We start from the raw sequence: 24,593 nt of genomic DNA, 5'->3' as shown, positions 1-24,593 counted from the left end.
CCATGTTAAGTTGAGTGAGGAGAGGGTTGTAATGTAGCTCAAATCTTGATTATTCCCTTGCAGGAACAAGGACAAGCTGATTTTGAGGAGTGGTCTCATTGGGGAAGATGGAAAATAATTTCTCAAAATGTTGATTTGATCAGGGGTGTTGGGTACACACTGTGGGATGTGCCACTATGGAGGTGGCCTTGAGTCCTGGCTTGGGGTTAAAGTGTGGAGGAGAGCTTGTTCTTAGAGAAAAAACCTGGATGGTTGCCATGAGCAAAGAAAACTTATTCTCCCTTTGAAAATGTCTCTGCTACTGCAATGTAGGTCATCCCTAGCAGCAAATAAGCCAAATTCCCATCTTTGGCTACACCTGCACCACTGCAGAAAGCTCCCCCTCAGCCTCCCTGACAGCACTGCAATCCTGAGCAGCTCTGCCCAGCTCCCCCTGGAGAGGATGACACTGGTCCTGGGGACTGGCAGTGATGGAAATCACCCCTGCTGTGCCAGCATCCAGGGGCAGCAGCACTGCTCGATATCTGATATTGACAGTGTGATCTGAAGAGGCCACTGCTGCGTTTGGGCTCTGAAGTTATACAGCACCTATGGGCTGCTAAACACATAAAAACCCATAAAAACCTCATATTGCCCTCTAAGACCTTGATTGTCTTCAGTTTACTGTGCCTGCTCCACAGTGCTGGGCTTTACAAGGGACAATATTCCAGCACATGGGATAAAACTCCTGTATCATCACTGCAGCCAGAGTGGCTCGTGCTGTGCCCCGTGGGGACATGGAGAAACCAGGAGGTTTCAGTGTTTAAATGCCAGGATGAATACCTGGGGTCCAGGAGGAAAAAGGTGACTATATAGACCTGTTCTTGTTCTGCAGGAGCAATGACACCCCCCAGCCCCAAAAGCTGATATTCTTCAAAGCCTTTTCCTGAGGTGTTTCAGACTTGGAAAAATCAGAAAATGCTTTTCACAGTAATACATGAAATACTTTTCTCCCCATTCCAGACTCTGCACAAATATTTCTAGTGAGGAAAATCTTTGGTTTGAACTGATGCAGGATGATGTTTAGGACCATGAGCAGAAAGTTTGAAAGGCTCCTTTTACAGACCACATCTCCTAGCATTGCCTGCTCGATCTTCTGACTCAGAAATCTCACAATTTTTTTCCCTGGGCATTTTGTTCATGGTTCCTCTGGGTTTGTTGAAGAAGTTGATATTTCTTTAATACATTTTATGAGTCATATGGTGTATTTGAGGTGCATGATGCACCAAGTGGCAATGCTGAGTTACAGTCCTGCCCTCTGGCTCCTGGGAGGAAAGTGCTTTGTAGAAATCCTTTCTCCTGCTCTCCAAACCTTTGCCTTGATTTCCCCTCAACACACTGGACAGGGGGGCAACTTCCACACATTTGCTCATGGCCCTTGAACTACAGAGCGAATGTGCTACACCAGAAATCTGCTCTGAGGGGTCTACTTATAAATGACAATAATCTGGATTAAATGCAATTTAGAAGATCCCACAATTATAGCATGGTTTTGTTTGATTTGTGAGCAGTAGCTGCTACTGGGAGTATTTGGGGTGAAGGAAAAGCCACCACCTAGAAAGAAAACGAAGGGAGAAAACACCTTGAATCTCCCCAGCACCCCTGCCATGCGTCTCTCTCTGATGGAACTGCCCTGCTGCCTCCTCAGGAAAATTCCTGCAGGTTTGCTTGTTGGAAAGTGAAAATAACATTTCATAAACGTCCACGGGCAGATTTCTGCCAGCTAGAAGCCTACGAGAGGATTTTTCAAAAGCTTGTTTGACAGTGAGTGTGGTGGCACTAAATGATGGGAGGAACATTTTGACAACTGCGCTCGAGCAGGTGAGGACGTGGCCTCGTCTCGGTTATTTCTATCTGCATTGAGAAGGTGGAGAAAGTAGCCAGGCATCCTCGTATCTCACTCAGCAGTTTATCTCGAATTTACATAAACTAATCTATGCCAAACTCCTGTGAGAACAGCCCTGCCTGATAAGAACCTGCCCCTACGATGATGGACATCCCCCTGAAAAATCTGCTCTCACCAGATTTCGCTGACGAATCGGAATCTCATGCCTTAACCCACACATCATTTTGCCTGGAGATTATAATGCTATTTTAATTTTTCTACACTTGCTGTTGCAAATACTACAAAATGCAAATCCTCTGGTATGAAGATACAGTTATGTAAGACCTCATTCAAAGGGTCTTATTTAAGAATGTACTTAAGCATATGTTCAGTTTCAGCGACACATCCCAAAATGTGAGGGTCTTAAAAATGCACCTGAGAGTTTTCCCTTCCCTCACAGGGATTTAAATAAAATGTTATTTGGTGCTATTTTCCTCTGTAGGATGACTTAGCAGAAAGAACATTTCTTCAGACAAAATCATGCTCCTTTTCAGGAGAGATTCTTTCTGAAATTATTTGCATTAGAAGGTTTTTACAGTGATGTTTAAAATTCATTGCATAAGAAATACTGTGTCATGATGAAAAAAAAAAATAGACAAAATGAATTCTGCCTTTTAAGCCTCAGTTAAAAAAGAAAAGGGATTTCTTGGACAGACCATCTTTAGACAAGGGGAAGTGTCAGATGCTCACACTGGGGCACAATGGCAAAAGCAGCCCTGCAAGACTGGCAGGTATTTTTTTCTGTACAGTCTGTTGAAAAGACAGACTGATTCCTTTCCTAGGGACAGCAGAGAAGTGTATTAAGCTTTGCTTCCTTCCCGGCACTCAGTGAAGAGAGTTTTTGGGAAAGGTGCCAGATACTATGGACCAAGTTCAGCTCCAGCCCAAGCAGATCAGAATTCCCACTGAAATCAATGGGGGCTGCACCTGCTGACTTTGGAGTTGAATATGGCCCAATATGTGGATACTATAAAGGTCCTGTTTCCAAAGTTTCTTCTGGCTTGTTTTGTGGGAATGCAGACCTGGCGCCAGGAACGTCAGAAGACCAATAAATTCACTATGGGAACTTCCAGACAAATGACAACTCTCCCGCACAAAACAAATCCAGAAGCTCACACGATGCTGAAGGACAAATTGTCAGTGTTCCCCCAGTTCATTTGCATGAACACCAGTTCCAGAAAGGCTGTGAGAGAAGAAAATGGGGAGTGTGTGGCTGGGAGAGATAGGAGGGGAAATGCTTTGATTGGTTAGTCCAAATTATTTGGATAAATATTTAAATGATCCCAAATGTTTGTTAACTTGCAGGAAAAGTGGTCCTAAGTCACTAAGGAGGGAATATTATATTTATACAAACTATTTGATGGCTGGTCCCAAGAGCTGCTATTCTACATCTTCCCAATTTGGATGGGATTTAAGCTGTGACTGTCTCCAGGGGCAGAATAAAAGTCCAGACAGGCTAGAGGAGTCCATCCAGAAAAAAAAAGCAGTAGCTTGAATGTATCCACGTGGCACTGAATACAGAGGAGTTAACAAAGGCATTATGTAAAGGAGCCAGTTTGTCTCTGTTGGGGTTATAATTGGCTGGTAACTGGGATTTAAACAAGTGAGATTCAAAGTCCATTTTTTTGAGTAATTGCTGTATAATGGCACCAGTCTCCTCGGAAAGCACACGTGTTCTTGGCAAGTGGTTTGGAGGTAGTGGAAGCACAGGAAGAGAAAGTTAAGAGCTCAACACAAGAAACAATCTTGGAGGCCCTGCATTACAAAACTAGTCAGTTTTAATTCTTTCAAAATTCTAAATAAAACCAGTGTTTGATTCAAAGCCTGTATTCTGATTTAGTCTAAAGTTTGAAAGCATTTAAAGTTCATATTTCTAGTTCATTTCCTTGATACACAAACCAAGAACTTTCTGTATTTGAGTAATTTATTTAAATGCAGTAGTTTTCTAAACAAGGTGTGGAGAGGGAGACACTTCATTTCATGGGCATTGTGCTCACTCTGAACACTCACACATGGAAAAAGGCAATGAGTGCTCAGGTGCTGATCTGATGGAAACCCATCTTTCAAAGGAATATTGTAACTTCTTGTAGTTGGCATGTCCTAGAAAAAAAACTGTTTTAAGATTTCTTTTCCAAGCTGCTTATGATTAACAACTTTCTTTGCATGTCCTCCATCTCTAGCCCAATATTCTTCCTTCTTCTACCACTAAACCCATATGAGTCATCCCTTTTAAAATCCATGGTGGTCACACAGAGCACTCACACACACATACAGAGCAAATTAGGGGAAAATTGATGTCAAGACCTACCAAGTATGAAGGGCCTTTTAAAACCAGCCTTCAGAATGTGCTAATATTTACACATTCCCAAACCACCTGGAAATATGTTCCAACAGCTTTAAAGCATTTGCAATATGATTTAGATGTATATGCAGCCATTCAGGGTTGCACATTAATTTACCCTAAAATCCAATTTGATCCAATCCATAATTTGATGTCTTTGAAAAAATACCTGCCCCGCCCTGGATTTTATAGGAAGTCAAAAATCTTATTTCAGCCAAGAAGGAGTCAGGGGTTTTTTCTTGAACAATTTTCAGAAACTTTTTTTTTTTTTTTTTTTGCTTTTTATGCTAGAGATACAATTTTTTAGTCTTAAGGCTGTGCTTTTTCATAATGTTTTTGAATAAATGTTTTGTTTCTTCTTGTAAATGTGAGATAGTTTGGAGTTCCTTAGATTTGAAGGAGTTTTGATGATAGCACGTAATTGAAGTGATGGAAATGTGGATAAATAAAACCATGTATTTTTGTATATACTGTGCTTTTATAATGTTTAGGTCCTTTTATTCTGTATAGAACTCTATCAAATATTTGATATAAATTAATACCTACAGCCTATAATGCAATTATTTAATCCTACTTAATCCCCTGTTTACTTTATTTTGGGTTCCATTTATATGTTCTGCCAAACTAGAACAAATAATCTTAACTTTCATATATTCAGCTCCATCTTGAGTCAGCTACGAATGTAGAGACAAACAAGAATTTTTTTTTTTAAATCTGTCATAAATAAATTATTGTATATGTAAGGTTTAAAAAAAAAATTGCTCCCCCCAAAAAATAGAAGCAGGTTGGGCTCTTTTAATTCTCCTGCAGGTAACAGGAGTGAGCTTAAAGTCACTGGAGTAAATTCTGCACCTGTGTTTCCTTCTTCATAGCAGCAATAATTATTCTCCTTACAAATGAACTGTGACATTTAATTGCCTATAAACACATTATAAGATCTAGTGATGATGTTACTAATCAATTGGAAAATGCAGCAAGTTTCTTCCAGGTATTGATAGGAGCACGTCCCTCTCACTGCTGTGGGTCAGCACCACTTCATCCCTGGGCCTGGTTCACAGAATCCTGGAATGGTTTGGGTTGGAAGGGGCTTTAAACATCATCTCTTTCCAGCCCCTTTGCCATGGGCTGTGATACCTTCTGCTAGACCAGGTTGCTTCATGTTCCATGTATGTCCATATTTAAGATGTGAAAACCCAGAGTGGTCAATGCAAATATCACCTAATACAGTAGGGACAAACCCTTGCTGCACAGTACATGGGGTAAAAATCAGGTCCCTCTCCTCGTTAGCTTGGTGAAATCCTTGCTGGTGATGCTAAAGTTCACACACACGTTGCTTTGAAAGAGTTAATAATACAAGATTAATAGCTGTTATAAGCACGTTGCAGACATTGGGAGTTTGTGCTATAAAATGTAATAAGCACACCAACAGATGGCCTGGTGGATGCTCATAAGCCACGGTTACAAGCACGCAATTGACCTGTTGGACTCTGCACCAATCTCCACAACTGACTGGCCACGTCTCCCCACACCTCCCAGGCACTCATTAACTCTTTGTAAACTCTTTACACACACACCATTAATATGCAGCGTGATCACCTCAACACTGCCTGCAACAGGAGCAGGATAGAGCCCTAATTACTTGCAACAGTTTATTAATTCAATCCATTAACAGGAGGCAGGTTCTGACAGCCGGAGTGGGGAGCCAGCAGGCGCTGGGAGCAGCTGGTCCCCTGCACCTCTGGCTCACTCTGCTCACCTTTGAGGTGCCTTTTGTCATAGATTTCTCACTCCCAGAAGCACAGGAGGGGACACAGGCACAGGGTCTGGTAGGGAAGGGGTTTGGCTGCTGCTGTGCTGTGCCACAAAGGCTCAGAGTGGTTGCAGAGTGCACTGACAGCCCTTTAAAACCCTGTCAAAAAGGCACAAACATCAGCATAATTTATCGGTGGCTATTTTAGGCAGGTGCACGGAAACTCTAAATATATGGCATTCACTGCTTGCTGCAGTTGCTATGGATATGATATCTCAGGCCTGTAACTAGGGTTATAAATGCTGTTGTGTGCTTATTATTGTTGTTGTTATTAAAACATGAATTTTATAGTTATTCCTACTCAGCTGCTGCCCTTAAATCATCCATGTAACTGCATATCCCTGGTTTGAAGGAGGGATGTGTATGGAAAGAGGTAATAAACAGTACCCTTTCTTCCTTCTGCTTTTTCTTTGCTCCAGAAGGGAACAATCTTCAGCTCCTGCTTGCAGTAGTTTTAGGGCCAGGAGAAATAGAAATCACTCAGAGCCAAAGAAATATCCTTCATTTGGGTCTATCTGATTAGCTCTTTGGTAGTTAAATCTTTCACACATCAAACGTGTCCAATTGCTGGAGGTTTTTTTCCCTTCTCTTTGTCCTAAGAGGTTGTTCTGCAGCTGCAGGATTCTGCACAGCCCTCTCAATGTTACAATGAGATGTTCACTTCAACCCATTCCTGCAGGTCTGAAAAGAGAGGGTGGTCAGAAGCCAGAGAGGTTCTACAGACAGAGGAGTTAATAATGTCAACCTGCCCAGCCAGCATCCATCTGAGGTGCGCTGTGCTTCTGTCCCTGTGCAGGGAGGAGACTGAGCATCCTCCTGCAGTCGGGAGCCTGTGAAGGTCATTGGTACAGGGTGTGACTCAAGACACAGCAAAAACTGGCAAAAAGTGAAAAACGTGGTAGAAAGGGGCAACCCACATTTTGCGTGGCTTGTTATGAGTCCATAAAATGCTGTTTATAAGGGGAGATTTGGAAGGGGGAAAGAGTGAATTCCCAGAAAGAAGGATTTCTGTTTGTCTTTCAGGTGTACAAAACCCACTCAGCCGGGCTGTGTAAAAAATTTATCACTCACCAGGCACATTTCCCACCTGGAACTCTTACCTGCCCCCACCTCCCCACAGGGAGAACGTTCACCCTGGAGCAGAGGCTGAGCAAGGTGAGCTGGCAGCACCAGCAGCTCCTGGAGCTGCCGTGGGTGCTCTCAGCTGCTGGCCCATGGCAAGGGCCATGCCAGGAGCTGCAGAGACCCTCCCAAAAGCAGCCCCTGGAGCAGACACAGGCAGTGCTCTGTGATGGCTGACCCTCATCCCGGGGAGCTGACATGGCTGGAGAAGGCAGGAGAATAAATTTCAGCACTCCCTTCTGCCGGTAATACAAAATGTTCAGATGCATAAAGGTTATGACAAGCGAGCGTCTGGTAAAGAGGTCAGGCTGCCCTGAAAGTGCTGCAGAAGCCAAAATAAAGTCTAGCCAGGCCTATAAGGAGTCCGAGCACTGAGGCAGGGGAGTGAGTGAGGCCTCTTCCTCCCCAGTGGTGGCCCCAGAAAGCAGTGGTGAGGCTGCTGTTAAAACAAAAGTATGGCTGAGCATGAGGATATTTGCCTTGGGCAGATATATGTTTTGAGAGACTGGGGTCAGTGGCTGTTTTAACCACGTTGTTTCATCCCCACTGCCACATTTCCTGAGTTTTCCACTTAAGTGGCATTTTAAACAGGACACAGGTATGCTGGTGGCATTCAGCATCACGCTCTAGACGGTAAAATGTGTGTGTGTGTAACCAGGTGTTTCTTTCTGCCCATCTATCCCAGGGACCACAAAGCAGCAGTGGACAAAGGGGGAGCACAAAGTGCAAACAGAGAGGAGGAATGATTGTAGAACCAACAGGACAGAGAAGAGGAGCCATCATTTTATGATTTAATCATGAAGCACATTGTTATGAAAATTCACTTAAATTTGTCCAAATTATAACTTTAATTTTGCACATGGTACAGGTACAGTGTGCTTGAGGTTTTCATCACCAAGGATATGACCATGGTGTGGTTGCACAGGGTGAAAAATCCTGATTTAAATATCTCCACTGAAAGGACCAGGACCCTCCTGGAGAAAGATGCCAATGTACAGGAGCCAGATCTGATTAACAGGGTTCACTAAAGCTGAGCATGTGCAAATTTATGGCTAGCACTGGAAGCTGCTCAACATGGGAAGCATGAGGAAAGCTGGACATTGCGCACAGCTCTCCTCTAAAGAGGTCAAGAGAACAGAGCTATGGTCAGCTGGGCATTCACAGAAAAAGGGATTCCTCCCTCATACCTCCACAGAATAAAAGGTAAAGACATCCTGGCAGAATACAGCCAGATAATTACAAATTATGAATTTCACATCAGCAGCTCAGGAGGATGGAGAGCACTGCAAACGCCTCCTGTTCAACAATGTGCAGTTAATTTTTTTTTTAACTTTTTAAAAGAATCCAACAGATTCCAGAAACAAACTACATTACAACACCTACAGGACTGTGTTTATGTGAGACTGGAAACTCTTTGGGGGCACAGCACTTCTTTCTGCTTTATGCCTGTACATCACCCAGTGCAACAGGCTTGTCCATGACGCACCCTATTTGCCAAAGTAAGAAAGAAAGGCTATTTGACAAAAATAAAAGTTCTTTATGACAGCAGAATGATGAAGGACAGACATGCAGTTCCCACTTCAGCTCTGCCTTTACACAACAATACATTAATTGGTAAATAAGACATTACAATTTATGCTGCATCAATGCCATGACACACACAGAAAGGACACTTGTTCTGCTCAGAATCAGTGCCCGTAGCAGCCACAGCTGTATCCAGCAGCAGTAAAAATTTATGGCACATGAAGATCTCTCTGGTTCAATTTGAGGACATGAGAGCCTGTGTGTGGTTGATAAAATCTATGGTAGACACACACATGGCAATCCAGGATGGTTTCAGGTGAAAATGCCTGATTTTCCTACAGGGAATCTCGGGAGGGTTGCTGCACATAGTTTTGAGTTATTCTTGAATTACTGACAGAATTCTGCATAGGTGTGCTCGTGTGGTGATCCTGGCCCTGTTGTACTCAGTGATGATCTTCCCTTCAATTTCTGTGACACAGAATAGAACCTTTCCATCTTTCCTAAGGGGTACGAGTTGATGAGTAACTCAGACCACAGGACCATTCTCACAAGGCAAACAGTAGAAGAATGGATGGAAAAACTACAAGAAGAAAAACATGCACAGTACAAGGTTGTTGGAAATTATGGGGTAGCGTCACCGAAGGATATTGTAATACAAGATGCTCAAGAAGAATTCAGGTTTAAATGTAAAAACTTAATTTTGACATTTGCATTAATGATGTGACATTTGCAAATTTCTTAATGTACTTCTTAAAGAAAAACAAAAACCAACCAGCCTAGAATATAGCTAATGCTCGCAGATGTCTGCTTTCTTATACTCTAGCATCATTTTGCTATCTCCCCATGCCAAAGTATTGCAACAAATCTGTGATTACTCAGGACACCCATATGCCGCGCAGCATGGCTACTACGAGCTCCGGTGAAACGGCGGGAACACGGCCCACGTCTTCCGATTCCGAAAAGCCAAAACCTCTCCTGCTTCAACTCAGCCCAAGTCCCCTCATTTGGGGCCAGGTGTCCAACGTCATTGAGGGATATGAGTGAACAGCTGAGAAACAGAGTGACAATGTTGGAGCATTGGATGGGGACGGTGAGCGCGCAAGGGGAGGATGGTGAGTGTGCATGGGGATGTGTCCCACCATGGTTTGTCCCCTGCACTGGGCCAAGCCTTGGCATCCCTGTCCCTCGCTCCTGACCCGCATCCCTGTGAGCAGCACCCCGGGGTCGTCACTTGGCCCTGCTCTCAGTATGAAACACAGGAGCAGCTTCCATTAAATGCCGTAAATAAACATGCCGTGTAAAAATCACAGCTACGGATTTCTCCTTCCTCCTAACTCTATCCCTGCCTTTTTCATATGTTTTATTTAATTAATTAATTAATTAATTAATTTGTCAGGAACACAGCAGCATTTCCACTGGCAAGGCTCGCTCGTGGGCTGTCCCGCCGCCCTGCAGGATGCTCGCTGCACATCCACCACCAGCTCTCCTTCTCCCGTTAGGGAAGGCCGGGGCAGAGGCAGGAGCAGCGGCGGCTCCGCAGCATCCCGAGGCGCAGCATCTTCCCGCTCCCGCTCCGCTCCGGGTTTTTCTCGGCGCTCGCTCGCGCCGCCGCCGCCTCCGCGCGCGCCGCCGGCGCCGCCGCCTGGGCGAGGGGAGCCCGCGGGGGGGGGGGGGGGGGCAGCGGGAGCGCGCGCGGAAGGGAAGGGAAGGGAAGGGAAGGGAAGGGAAGGGAAGGGAAGGGAAGGGAAGGGAAGGGAAGGGAAGGGAAGGGAAGGGGAAGGGGAAGGGGAAGGGGGGCGCGAGCCCCTTCCCCGCGCGGCCGCAGAGCGGAGAAGCGCCGGCGGAGCGACGCCGAGCTCTTGTTTACCAGCGCTCACTCTTCGTCGTGCACAGGGAGGCAGCGCGGAGGAGAAGGAGGAGGAGGATTGGAGGGGGGGGGGGCAGACGCGGCAGCAGAGCGCTGCGAACTCTGCTGCAAGCGAGCGGCGAATTAATCGGGAGGAGCAGCAGAGCAGCAGACCCTTCCCCCCGTCTCCCTCCCCGCCCCGTTCCCTCCCCGGAGGAATTACAGACCCTTCGCAACAAGCTCCTGGGGTTTGACCTTCAGCAAACCGGATCGCCTTGCTCGCCCCCCGCAGCCCCCCCTGCTCACGCTCACACACACACACACACACACACACACACACACACACACACCCACACACCCCCACACCTCTCCCGGATCCCCCTCCCCCTGCCTTGGGCTGGGCAGCGCCGGGGGAAGGTTCGCAACGCGCGCGCACCCAGAGGAGGAGGGAAAAGAGGAGGAAAGGGAGGAAAGGAAAAAAAAAAAAAAAAAAAGGAAAAGGATTTACAAATTCGCTGGGTGGTTTTTGTTGTTGTTGTTGTTGTCGTCGTCCTCCTCCCCCCCGCCCCCGCCGCGATGGCAAGGCGGCTCGGAGGGATGCGAAGAGGAGAGCTGCGGGGGGAGGAGGCGGGGTGCTGAGCGCTCCGCTCGCCCCGCTGCTGCTGCTGCCGCTGCTGCTGCTTTGTGTGTGTGTCCTGGATTCGGCTTTTTTTTCCTTTTTTTTTCTTTTTCTTTTTTTTTTTTTTTTTTGGAGAAGGAGCTTGTGGCAGCCGCGCCGAGGAGAGGAAGAGGAGGAGTAGGGGGGAAGCCTTTTTAATTCATTTTCGACCCAAATTCTGCATTTCGAGCCTCTGCAGGCAGCCGGACTCGTGGTGGCGGCGGCGGTGTTGTTGTGGGTGGTGGTTGTGCGTGGGGTGTTCCCCCCACCCTCCCTGGCGGAGCGGGGAGCGGAGCCGCGGGGATCCCGCCGGGGCAGCCCCGTCCCCGCGCGGGGGGACGGCGGAGCTGTTGTTGTTTTGTAATAGGATTGTCTGGGTCGCGCCCCCCCCCTTCCCCTCCCTCCGCGGCCCTCCCAGTTTTTGTGTCTCTGTGTGTGTGCGTGTGTGCGGTGTTTGAAAATGGAGGTTGAAGATGCCGACTGCCAGCCCCGATGTGCCTCGTGTTTGCGGCTCCTGTGCACGATGTACCACCGCAGCCAGCGCTGAGGGGAGACGGCGGCGCCCCCCGCCCGCCGCCCCGAGCCCGCCCCGCCGCCCCGGAGACAGCGTCGCCCCGGGGCTTCCATGCCTTGTTGTTGTTGCCGTTAATACATCGTGAATATCTGTGTATTTTTGGTGTGCTTGCTCCGGAAGATCAACACCCAGGGACCTCAACAACCCTCCGGTTTGCCGCTCCGAAGGGTCGTGGTTTTTTTTTTTTTTTTTTTTCCCTTCATTTCTTGAGGCAACGTGGATTTATTTACCCTGCCCCGCTGCTCCTCCGCCGCTCGTTATTTTTAGAGGACGGGGAGAGGAAAGAAAGCGAACAATTTTGGACTTCTTTTTGCTTTGTTTTGTTTTCGGAAAGGGGGATTTTGTCCAATTAAAGAAAGAGGAATGAAGTCTGGCGCTGGAGGAGGGTCCCTCGCCGTCGTCTGGGGGTTCCTGCTCGTCTTCGCCGCACTTTGTCTGTGGCCAACAAATGGGGAAAGTGAGTACAGTGCGTGCCCGGGGATGCGGCAGGGACCCCGCGGTGAGGGAGCCCCCGAGTGAGGGCCTGCTGGGGAGGGGGCGAGGGCGGCGGCTGCCTATGTGTGTGCTTGGGGGGGTGTGAGGGGGTCCCTGTGTTTGTGTGTGTGGGGGGTGTTATTCTGTGAATGTGCGCGTGTGTGTTTATGTGGGTGTTGTGCGTGTATGTGAGGGGGGGGGTCCCTGTATGAATGTGTGTGAGTGGGCTGGTGATGGGGGGCCTCGCTGCGTGTGTGGATGCGTGAGGGGCTCCCTGTGTTTGGGTGTGTGTGTGAGGGGGCTGCCGAAGGGGTTCCCTGTGTGTGTGAGGGGGTTCCCTGTGCGAGGGGCTCCCTCTCCGTGTGTGTGTGTGCGTGAGGGGCTTCCCTGCGTGTCTGGGCTGTGTGCGAGGGGCTCCCTGTTCGTACCGGGCTCCGTGTGAGGGGCTCCCTGCCCGTGGCTCTGAGGGGGGCTCCCGGGGCTCCCGCCGTTTCCCGCCGCGGCGCCGAGCGGGTCTCGCCCCTGCCCGTGGGGCTCTGCGTGTTTTCCTCCTGTTACGCGTCTGCTCCTCGAGCACGTTTAACAACCCGGGGCTGCGCGTCTCCCTGCCTGCCATGCCCGCCTTCCTTCCTGGGAGGCGGCTGCCTGCTTGTACACTCGGGTCGGCAGCGCCGCAGCCCCGAGCCCGGCGGAGGGGGCCGTGCCCCTCCTTTGTGTCCCCCCCGAGCGCGGGGCAGCGCTCAGACGCCGCAGCCAGGGCTGCGAGCTGCGTAGTAAACACTCGCAGGGCTGGGAAGGATTCCGCTCGCTTTCCCCGCATGGAAGGAGCTTGATCTCTGTCAATATTTAGAGGCTGTATGCAATAACCTGCCGTAGTGAGTGAGGAATTCCTGGAAATGAACGCCTTGCCTTTTATTGCCGCTTTACCGCCGAGGAGGGGTTCCACTCGCTGTGCGCCGGGTGCGGAATTACGGCGGCATCCCGCAATCTAAAGGTCACAGGCTGCCGTTAATTAAAAAAAAAAAAAAAAAAAAAAAGAATTCGCACATTGACGCTTTACGTTTGCGGTTAAATAGAAACGTTTGATGGCCGAACGGGCTGCGATCTTAGGGGTGATGCATTTTTGTGAGCGGCCGTGTTGCACGCAGCGCCGGGGCTGGAGCAGCGTGCGAGCCGCTTCCCCGGGAACACCGGGAGAACGCGGATCGGGATCGCGGTGCGGGGCCCGGCTCCCTCCTGCCGCGGATCCTCGGCCCATCCCCGCGGCCGCCCGCCTCTCTCGGGAGCTGCCAGAGCCCCGACTTTGTTTTTGTGCGTTTCCAACCTGTGATTGTGTTGCAGTGCCCGCCCCTCTCGGGCGCAGGGGGAATCGAGGGGGCAGGGAGGGCTGCGCTGCCATTGATTACACTGCAATCATCGCCGGATTAATCCCGGGGCTGATCGGTTTTCTCCTGGTATGTCGGGCTCACGCTGGATTGAGGATCCCTTGCATGAAATTAGCCTTCCCTTGTTTCCTGGAGTATCTCTGTAGACGGAGAGATGGTAAATGTGCCTTTGAGCCCAACCATTTTAAACAGTGCTCCCTCTCCTTCAGCGTCTGCAGAAGCAGGGATGTTCCTGTACTGCATCCTGATGCTTTAATTTCTTCTGCCGTGTGTTTTTCAATGCACTTCTGGAGCTGTTGTTGGGTGCCTCTCCCTTTCAGAAAGATACGCGTTGTTGGAGGGAAGGAACGAGGAGATCAGATTTCTCCATTTTAAATGTAAAGGGAAAGAATTCAGGAGGCAGGAGGGCTTTTCTAAAAGTAGTGGTTTCAGATTGAAAAGAAAGGGAAGTTCTTTGGATGCACTGGCAGTGAGGCTAAGCACACAAAAAAAGATAAGTGAGCAAGAAGCACATAGATGGAGCCTGTAATGCATGTTGAGTAATAATTATGTTTCGTTAGGCAGTAAATGCCTGTTAACTCCTTTCAAATTAAGGCCCAGTTTAGGCTTTTGGGCCAGCCAGGGCTGGAGAGCTGCAATCTTACCTCCATGAGCTGAACTTTTTGGCTAGAGGTGTTTTCAAGAGGGAAGATTAATCTTTTAAGTTTAAAAACAAAACCTCCGTGCCCTTCTTCAGGGAAGGGCTTACAAAGGATCCAGTAGCGTGGAGAAACAGAGCAGGGGGAGGAGGAGATTTGGTGCATTCTTAAACTGCTAGGATACACACTCAGAATTGTTTTCCTTGTCTTACCTGGTACAAAGTACCTTGAAATAAAAATGCTCACCCAGCTCTGGGAATGAGCTAATGCAGGAAGAGTATGTTAGGATTTTAGGTTCTAGTCCTCTGAAGTGTTTGTGGTTACCACTTACCTAAAATGAACATCCTGAATGAAATATCTTCTGAAGAAGATCCAGGCATTTAAATATGGGAAGATATGCTGAAAAACTTGTCTTAGCTGAATACTGCCTCTAATCGATTGTCTTTGTAGTTTACAGTTTAATAGCCTTTGTTTTCACGAGTTATTGCTGAAAGAATTTTGCTGTTAGGGGGAAAAATGATCTCCAGAGCAGATGTTTTACATCTCTTCATATTCTTCTCTCTCCCCACAATAGTGGAAGGAAGATTAATCTTAATTTTTATTTGTTTTTCATATATACTGTGTCATAGCTAAAAGGCACTTCCATTTTCGGTCAAACAAGCAAGGCATTCCTAAATAGGAATACAAAGGAGTTACAACTGGAGGGGAGAGACCCATCCCTTTAATGCTAAATTATATAAAATGTGTGTGTAGTTATGTGACAGAAAGCTCTTTAAAATGCAGGTAACTTCAGTGGAGAGCTTCTGATTCAGAAAAAGTCATTTAAAAATGCCAGGAATTCCCTGAGATTGTGTTAGAACGGCACAAAAATGGAAATGAGAAGACCTTTCATTAAGCTGGAGTTTGTGGTGCTGTACCCGTGCGTTTGATGTGTAAAGCTACAACTGTTGGAGGCTGTTTGATGCTGGGGGTGGGTTTAGGATGAGGCATAAACACGGTGTTTTCTTCCTTTTCTCCCTAGAGCATAATGGGGGTTTTGATTTTCAGCCTTCTGTGTATTTACAGAGGGAATGTCTAGGAGGGAAAGGGTTAAACACTTAGAAGGAAAATAATGGTTTTAGGTGTGATAATACTTCAGATTGATGGATATCTTGATGGGTCTGCTCATGTTAGCGCTGAGCTTTTGTTTGTCTATCCAGGCTGGATGTTGTGTTTCTGATAATGAGCAGTAGCTCATGCTGATGCTTCATCTCTCTCCCAGGTTGCTTAGTAAAGCCCTCATGACCTGCTGAGTGCCGGCGTTACACACACCCCGCTTTTGCATCAGCGTTTTCCTGTACACCCAGTGGTTAGGGAGTGTTGGTAGCTGGGAGTTGGATAATTCCTGCTCTAATTGAGGCTGCGAGGGGAAAATGCCAGAGCCAGCGAGGAATTGGCATCAGGGGGTGCAGCAGAAAGGGGAGTGATGGTGCCTGGAGTCCGGGGCAGGGAGAGCGAGCCAGGCAGAACTTGGACCATTTTTTGATTGTCTTGGGTTGGACTTCTGGTTTGCAAACCAGAACTGGAGCAAAGGCTTGTGTGAGTCAGAAACTGAGAGGGTTAGGAAATGGAAGGGACTTAGCTAATATCAGGCAAAATGTGTTGAACGTGAGGAAGCAGAGGGATGGGTGTGGAAAAAGGGTGTGTTGGAAGTTTCAGTGTTGGACCAGCATTTGAGGGAGGAACACTGGGGGGTTTTGTGTGTGTAAAGTGAAGAAAATTTAGCTTAGTTTTTTATGTTCTGAGAAGTGAGGGAAGAAAAGGACTGCCGAGAGCAAGAAGACAGATCAATTAGATTGACTTCAGCCCAACAGAAGACATGATTTATTTGGTTTAATAGGGAAATTGCTCAGATATGATCAACTACTGTGTTAATTTTCGTGTCAGCTTTTCCCTGATGTGTTTTTCTTCCAAACTAATTCTAGGGTATAGTTAAAGCACACGCCAGTGATGCTGAAATTGTTTTCATCTTGAAAGATACACACAAAATCTAATGTTAAAGAGCATCCACGTGATGATTTTTGAATCTGTTTTCATTGGTAAATAATTAATTTCTATCAGTATGTGTTACCATGGGAAAAGTTGTTTCAAATCCTTTTTAATTTTCTGCTAAACTGGCAATTTACTAAGGAGATCTTGGAGGAGAATTTTTTTTTTAAGCATCTAACATTTAAAATCCATTTCAGGGCTGAAACTATTAGCTTTAAAGGATAATTTCAGTTCATGTTTAACTAATGCCTTTTCTCTTCCCCAGTAATTTTTGTTTTCTTTTTACTCTGAGGTAGATTTTACCAGTGATCACTGGAATGATTATCTCAGTGAGAGCAGAAGAGGCAGTTTTGTTAAATGATTAATTATATTGTGTGTATATTCCATCTGTGTGAATTGTGAGCTACCGCAAACTTCATTGTAGAGAAGTTTGTTTATGGTCCTGAACTTTGAGAGAGAGAGAGGCAATAACACATGCAGGAAACCTGTTTTTCTCACACTGGATGTTAACTTTGTGATCCCACACAGCAAACAACTTATCTAGCTCATCATCTGTAATGACTCTAAAGTTCATAACTTACAAAATGTGCTGAATTAAATTATTTTTAAGAAGTTAATGTATTTATCTGAATTATCTGTAGTAAAATTAATGAAATCATGAGCATTATTGTACTTGAAAAGCTGATGGCAACTGAAAAAATTCCTGGAACTTTGGTTTATGAAATTAAATGCATTCTTACTTGGATCTCAGTGTAAAGCTTTCACATTTGGAAATGCTTTCGGATGTTATCAAGTAGCAGCTGTTTTTTATTTATGTGTGATTGCGTACATAGGAATGGGTAAACTGCAGTTTATTATTGAAAACTATTGTGGATGCTAAATTTAAAAAAAGCTGCAGTTTAAGTAATTGTCTCGGGAGTCTCATAATTAAAGTTGTTGCAGATTTGTAGTTGCAGTTTAATTTGGATCTTCCTGACAGAGCTGAGCTTTTAAGGTTTCTGGGCTTTGGTGCTAATGGAACGTGCTGCTTTTAAGAGTTTGTGTGCAAAAAGACTTTGGGAATGCAGTGATGTGTTTGAAAGGTAGAAATACTGTTTTAGTATTTTGATCTATTTGACATGTATAATTTTTCTATCACTGTAAATTGTATAGACAGCTTCTTTGTGTAGGTTAGTTGGATTAGTTTTTATGATTTATGAAAGCCACTTAAAAAAGAATAGTTTCATTTTTTTTTATTGTACAAAAGCAGAACTCAACAAACAGCAGTTGATGAAGACACATTTGTGGTTGTTAGCCAGCCTGTCTTGTGTGTGGTTTTTTTGGGCTGCTTTTTTTCCCTGTTAGCCAAGTCATGACAGGTACAATCTGGACTGATTTCTGGAGTACTATATTTGTCTTTTTTTGTGTCCAGAACTGTCTGAGAGAAACTTTGAGGACAGGCAAGCGATCAGCAGCACTCAGTGTTCATTCATATGTTTCTGTGCTCGGCAAACAGCTGTACCGAGTCCTCGAGCTCAAAGATAGATTCTGGTTCCTTTAGACAGGACCTGTTGGTTTTGCTCATTAAATTTGATAACACTTTGACTTATTAATTAATTAAGAAGATGCATTCAGGCGAACCCGGGTGTGTTGTGAAGGTTTAACTCGCCCTTATCACTGAAAGTTTTGCTTTCTAACCTTTGCAAATGCAAAACATGAGCCATTCCCTTAGGATATCTTGCAAGACACCAATTAACTTCTTCAGTGTTGATATCCTCAGGAAGTTGCTGTTGTGGCACGAGATTGTTTAAAATGTGCTGAAAAGCAAAATTGTTTCTTTATTTACAGATTGGTTTACATATGACTCCTAAACTTTAATGTAACAGTTTTATTTATTTATTTATTTTGAAATATCCAGACCTGTACATTTCCAGTTAGTCTGTTTCTTTCTTGGTAAACTTGATGGTATGGGCAGAAACAAACATTTGTATATTTCAGCAGCTTCCCAGAGAATTTTTTCAGTGAGGCTGTTTTCTTTGACCTATCTCAGGAGAATGGATCTTGCATCCCAATAAAGCACTAAGTTTATTCCTTTAGAGGACCAAATCCACCAGTAACTAATTGGGTAGAATATCAAATGCACACTTTTGCAGCAGCACAAAGTCATTTTAATAATAACTTAGAGCAGTAATTCCCACTATCAATGAAGTGCTGACCGGGTTGGGTTTTAAGACTTCGTTTCATTGCTGACTTAAAAAAAGCGTACATGATAGAAATAAATCTTTTAAAGCACTAAACGGTCACACTGCAGGTGTATGTGCTTTGCCACTACAGTTTATAAGCTCAGTGTGTGTGTCCTGCCTTGGTGAGCCCTTGTTAGTCAAGGTGTGCTGGGGCAGGTCCCCTGGCCGAAGGAGTTTGTGCCTGTGTTGCCAGCGAGGCACGCGTTGCTGCAGTAGCTCTGTGACCGGTCAGGGAATGTTATCTCCAAGCCCTTATTGGTGCCATTACATGCTGTAAAGATAGCTTTGTTTACTTGGAAGTGTGAGCATCAACTGATCAAAACACTTTCTCTTAACAGGTGGGCTTTTTTTGGAGTTCTTTGTTGAACATCCCTTCTGCCTGTGCTGGGAGCAGTGTCAGAAAATGACAGCATCGGGCAGATGCAGGAAATATTAGGAGTTTTTAATGACAGAGGCAAACTTTACACAAATGGTTATCCCCTGCTGTTGAATTGGTGATGGGTCATTTTTACTGACTGTTTCCAGCAGCTTTGTAGTTTTTTCCTTTAATATGAACAATTTGCAAATTATTACACTACTCATTTAAGTGAGCTCCTTACACAATACTGTTCAAATAGCAGAGGGTTTGATTGGAGGCAGGAAAGAAGAATTTTTTGAAGTTCAGAATGCATGAAATGAATACATGCTGAAGTAGTCAAAGATCCCTTGTACTTTATCAGAGAGCAGTCTGCTTGAATGAAAGGTACTGTACCTGCTGTTAAGTTTATAAACTTGGTTTATACAGATTACTTTTTAAATTATTCATGATGCTATGTTACAAGTATATCTGACAGGTTTAAAATAAATGGCTTGATGGTAAGAGGGAGCATGCATAAATTAGAGCTGGGATAATGTGCTCTTTGAAGTATCTCTCCCATTTGTTACTACTGGAATACAGTAGGTAACTGCAGCTGAGTGTGTGATTCTCAAGTGAGAGTACATCATTATCTTCAAACTGTGGTGTAGTGGCAGTTCTTGTGTAAGACAGATGAGAGAAGCTGCAGGGAGGACCAAGGTGCTCCCTTTGTTTTTAGTTACAGACACATTTCTGCTGAAACAGGGAGGGCATTTATGGGATGAGAAGTTTGAGCACAGCAGTTCAAAGGGTCTGCTGATTGCTGTGTGTTGCTGAGGTTAGGGTGGCATTGCTTTGTTTTATTTACCCTTCTCTGTTAGCATTGCTGTGGGTTTGTAAGAGCTGTTCTAGCAAGGTGCTTGTCCTTAGTGGGAGCCGGTGTCTGATTTGCATGTGGATCGTGGTGCTCAGCTTGAGAAGCCTTCCAGGAAAAGTTTGCAAGAGCTGAGCCATTGTGTTTGGAGAGCGTTGTTGGTGGGGAAAGAGAATTCCAGGTCTCTTGGATGCAGAAACAGCTTCCCCAAACATAAATTGACTCAGTGCTCATTTTCCTGATTCTGTAGACAGGCAGCTCATTATATTTGAGAAGCAAGCTCCCAAAGGAATTTATGGGATAGGGGAAAAAGCCCCCATAATGACGTGTGATAGAGCAGCCATAAAAATGATTGCAGGATTTTCTGAAAGTGGAAGGTCTTCTTGTAGACAGGGAGAGTTCAAACCTTAAGCCTTAGTCAAAGGAATACAGCATTTTGGAGAAAGATCTGGTGACAGCTGCCCCTGGAAACTGTCTATAACCAACTTTTTACAAGAGAGTTGGCTTGTGCTTGCAGGAAGGGCTTTATCCAGGATCTCACTGAGCTGCTTTCCTTGTTATTTCCATTGGCTTCACTTTGGAGTTGTCTCCACATTTTGACCTTCTACAAGTAGTACTTTTTACTTCCCTGCTGCTCTTCTCACATCCCTTGGTATGTCAGTGTGAGAGCAGCCTTGAAAGGTTTGAAGAGCGCACTCTGTTCATGTTGGGCAGGGAGTGAGGAGCCAGCCCTGTACGGTAGGAATGGACATGTGTTCACTCAGCTCAGCTGACCCCGGAGTAACACTTGGCTGAAGTGTGAAGAGTTGAAATGGCAATGGAAATTCCTTGTTTGCCCTGTCCCTGTGCTCTGCCAGGGCAGAAATTAGTTTTGTTGTGTTCTTTTTTTTCTCTTTTTCGGATTTTTCATGTGTAGTTGGGTTGTTGTCTTCCTTAGTCAATTCAATGTGTCCCACTGGGGATTTGGTTTGTTCTCCAAAATACTGCTGGACCTACATAGCATGGGTTGCTTTTTGAAGCTTTCATGTAGTTCTACCTTTCTTTCAACTGAGAACCAACTTCAGAGAGACTCAACAGGGTGATGAGGCAAACTTTGATTTCGGAGTTCCACTGGATAGAAGGGGGAGCCCACTGGAATTGTGATAGAGCCCAACTTCCACTACTGGATTAACTGTTACTTCTGTCTGATTGTTCTGAGCCCCAGCAGGATGAAGCAGCTTGTGTTGCAGTTAATATCATTCAGTTCATTGTGGCTGAAGCTTTTGTCGTGTTGTTTGTTTCTGAGATGGATGTCAGTTTATTGGTCCCTTGCAGACACTGTGTCTCCTGTGATGCATGGAATGAGTGAATGTCCATCTGTGCACTTTGCTCCTCTTCCTCAGACCTGAGAGATGGGAGACTGGGGAAAGTTGAAGGCCAGTAGGATGTGTGACCACTTGTGTGTGCAGGAGGATGCAAAAAGTCCAAGGGTCTGTTCTTGGTCCTGTTGCTTGTGCACCTTGGATGTGGAGATTTTGTGTTATTAAGTGATGTTGGTGTTCCCTGCAGCTGTGTCCTTGGTGGAGCTGGGGTCTCTGCAGTTGTCCCTGTAGAAAAGAGTAGCAATGGGGTGTAAGAAAAGCAAGTTTGTTATTTCAAACTTGGGACTTGGCTTGGTTAGAGACTGACTTGAGCCTGCCAGGGTCCTGCCTGGGAGTGACTGAAGGTTTGTTTGTTTCTTTTTTTGTGTGACTGCTAATAAAATGTTTATATTTTTGTCACACTGGAGTAGGCTGACTACGTGGACAAATATTTTCATTTATACTGTCTCAACAAGAGACATGACATACATATCCAATGTTCACATTCTGTGAGCGGTGTGAGGGTCTCTTTTAAGATTCCAGCTTAGATATTCTTAGGCAGGTTGTGGTTCTGAAGGAGCAAAGGCCCTTCCAAGCCAATGCAGTTGTTGTCCTGCAGGAATCAGGCAGAGAAGGGCAGTGGAGTGTGTGTGCTGGGGTTCTGGGCTGCAGCAGAGCACACATGAAACACACATCTGTTTGTACACGGGCTGTGCAGCTCTTTGGGCAGTTCATTGTTTAAATAAACATGTTGCATTAGCTGGGAGGCTTCAGTGCCAAATGCCCACTGATGAGTTGTATGAGGGTTTTGTTGTTCCCAAGCCGCACTGAGGAACACAACAGCTTTATAATTCAACACGTTTGAGGAAGATTACAGAAAGAATTTGGGGTGGATCGAAATCAGCACTTCAAAAGCGACAGCTTTAGAGTAACTCAGCTACAGCACAGCGCAGCCCATGGAAAATCACTGTCATCTTAACAGATGCAGTGTTATTTTGGAGATTCCACTGTATAAATACATGGACTGTGGTTAAATTGTGATGGCAACAGATGCAATCTCAGTTCTCCATTCTTTCATCTCCTTAATATTTAAAAATACCCCACAAAGTGAAAAAAAAACCCCAGCCAACATCAAGGCTGAAAGTACTCCTTCTGTAAATTGCTGGGGCTGTACCTTTAGGGCCTGATACCATTTTTGGGTGCATCACTGTGGATGAGACTTGGAGAGTGTAAATGCTCCTCTCTGTGAGGGAGCTGCAAATGCTGCTACTCACGATTTATTGTACCATTTGCATATGAATGGAATTATTCAGCTCTACTTAAGAAATGTCAGTGAGATTGAAGTCAGAGTTGGTTAACCTGGCAAAAAGATATTTCCAGTATTTTTCATGAAAGAAAGTGATAGTATGTAGACAAGAATTACACATTCCACTGGCTAAGCCAATACTGTCTGAGGATTTTCTTGGTGTCTTTGTAGTTGATATCAGTGACTTTATTTTTAAATTTGTCTGTAATACATTGCAGTGCTGAAGGGAAAGAGAGTTGGAATGTGGGAATCAGATGCTGTATCACAATGCTGCATAGTTGTGTTCACATTTTTTTTTTTTTCCAGATTTGATTTTGTTTAAATACTGATTTGAAAAGTATAAATTCAGAGCAAGGGTCTTCCTTTTAACGAAGAACAAAATAAAGTGTAGCAAGATGTTACTGGTGCATTCACCTTTATCCATCCACTAGCTGGATAGAAAAGCCTCAAGTTAAATACTGTAATTTTAAATACTGGATTTTAAAAGGAACCAGATAATTTGTGTGAGCACTGGTAGTCATGCATGCTAAAATAGGGAGTGATCACATCTCGTGCTTCAGGAGCTGCCAGTATTGAAGAAATTGTATTCCTCCTCCGGGTGTGTGTATTTCCCTCCCCATTTGTACAATGCAGAAAGTGCTGTCCTTGGGGGGTGGTTCAAGGCTTGGTTTCTGCAGCAGGGATGTGGCTGGGGATGCTCCTGTGGCTCTGTCATCCAGGTGACAGCACTTTCACTGGGAAGCTGCTCCTTGCCAGGCGTTCCATGACTGTGCTCTGAACAGAAGTGTGAGGATGGGGGTGTTGGCATCAGCTGACTGATAAGAGATAGTATATTGCACTAAAAATACACCCAGGTCTTCACAGGCAGCTGTGAGCATTACCTGGTGTCATGTGCAGCAGGAATGAGACAGAAGTTGAGGTGGGTTGAGCGTGGCTCGGCCTGGCTGCGAGGATGTGCTGGGATGCTCTCTGTTCATTCCAGGGGTTTCTCTTCCTTCAGGAGCAGCTGCTCACAGAAGTGTGCAGCTCTGCCGTGTTTGCTGTGCGTTCCACGTGTGGCCACAGCCCTTGTGCACTGCAGGACCAAAACACTGCTCTGAGCTCAGCATGACCATCCCTGCTCCCAGCGTCTCCCAGTGCCTGAGTTTGTGTTCAGTGCCCTTGCAGCTTCTCCCAGAGCTGCTGACATGGGAGGAGGTGAATCCTGTTTGATGGGGAGGAGGGGAGAGTGAAGGGGCTGAGGATGTAATTGCCATGTCACGTTTACTGATTTTGCAGGGGGAGGGAGGGATGCTCCATTTGGGATGTCTGCACACCCTGGTTGTGTGCACTCCCCTCTGTTCTCATGGGAGTGCACTGCGAGAGGCCAGGGGGATGGGATCATGTGGCTTTGTAACCTTCTAGTGAAAATGTTTTGAATTTTGATCCAATTTGTCCTTCAAAGTCTATTTCTTCCTTAGTGTGAAGGCCTTAGAGCACTACTAGTATGTATTTTTTTTCTTTTATTGAGATGAAGTAAATGGATTTCATAGTGACTTATAGCAGCAAGCAGGAAGAGCTCACTCTGAATAGTTTTAATCTCATTTTGCATATTTTTAGTTGGATGTTTTTAGTGACTGACAGCTGTTAGGACTCTGATTCACAAACAGCCATTTTTGAAAGTACAGACCTTTTTGCTAGTGAATAGCAATGTGTTTCTACAAATTCATGTAAATAATTAGATGCCTTGGATGCATTGGCTCAGATCCTTAATTTTCACATTTTTAAGTGACAAAATGGCAAATGATGTATTTTCTGGTAGATTACTTCTCATTTGTGTTATTTTTTTATTTGGATGGAAAATGGAATTTTAATTGAAATGCAGAAGATCTGGGTTTTAAGACTTAATTAAAACTCCAAGTGTGAAGGAGAGGCATGATTAAAACAAAATAAACAGAGAAAATAGTTTGTCATTGTTTCTCAAAAGTTTAGAGTTCATAGATCTTGCCCACTGACTGTTTCACAGGTTTCTATGCAGGGAGTGCTTTTTAATTTGGGATTAAGAGCTTGTTGAACTGAACCATTGGAGTAAACTGAAATAAGGCACTGCAGAAGTAGTGTTGAAAGTAAAAGCTCTCTGAGCATTTCATCAAAGGGTGGCTCCAAGAGAGCGCTGTACAGCAAATTCACCAGTCCCAACTTTTTTTTTGGTGT

At 45.3% G+C, this 24,593-nt stretch overlaps 1 protein-coding gene across 1 annotated transcript in view; it reads left to right on the top strand.

Moving 5' to 3' along the window:
• Positions 1-12,018: 12,018 nt before the first annotated feature.
• IGF1R (insulin like growth factor 1 receptor) overlaps positions 12,019-24,593 on the top strand; it is a 165,632-nt gene continuing 153,057 nt past the window's right edge. Inside the window, exon 1 of the mRNA XM_058811014.1 lies at positions 12,019-12,256. Within this exon, the coding sequence (XP_058666997.1) occupies positions 12,163-12,256 (94 nt within the window). The 5' untranslated portion in view covers positions 12,019-12,162. The remainder of the gene's footprint in view (positions 12,257-24,593) is intronic.

The sequence above is a fragment of the Ammospiza caudacuta genome, chromosome 10 (genome assembly GCF_027887145.1).
Source record: "Ammospiza caudacuta isolate bAmmCau1 chromosome 10, bAmmCau1.pri, whole genome shotgun sequence".
In the NCBI taxonomy this organism is placed as follows: Eukaryota; Metazoa; Chordata; class Aves; order Passeriformes; family Passerellidae; genus Ammospiza; species Ammospiza caudacuta.
Note: the sequence above shows the minus strand (reverse complement) of the source record. Positions and strands in the feature narration are given on the sequence as shown.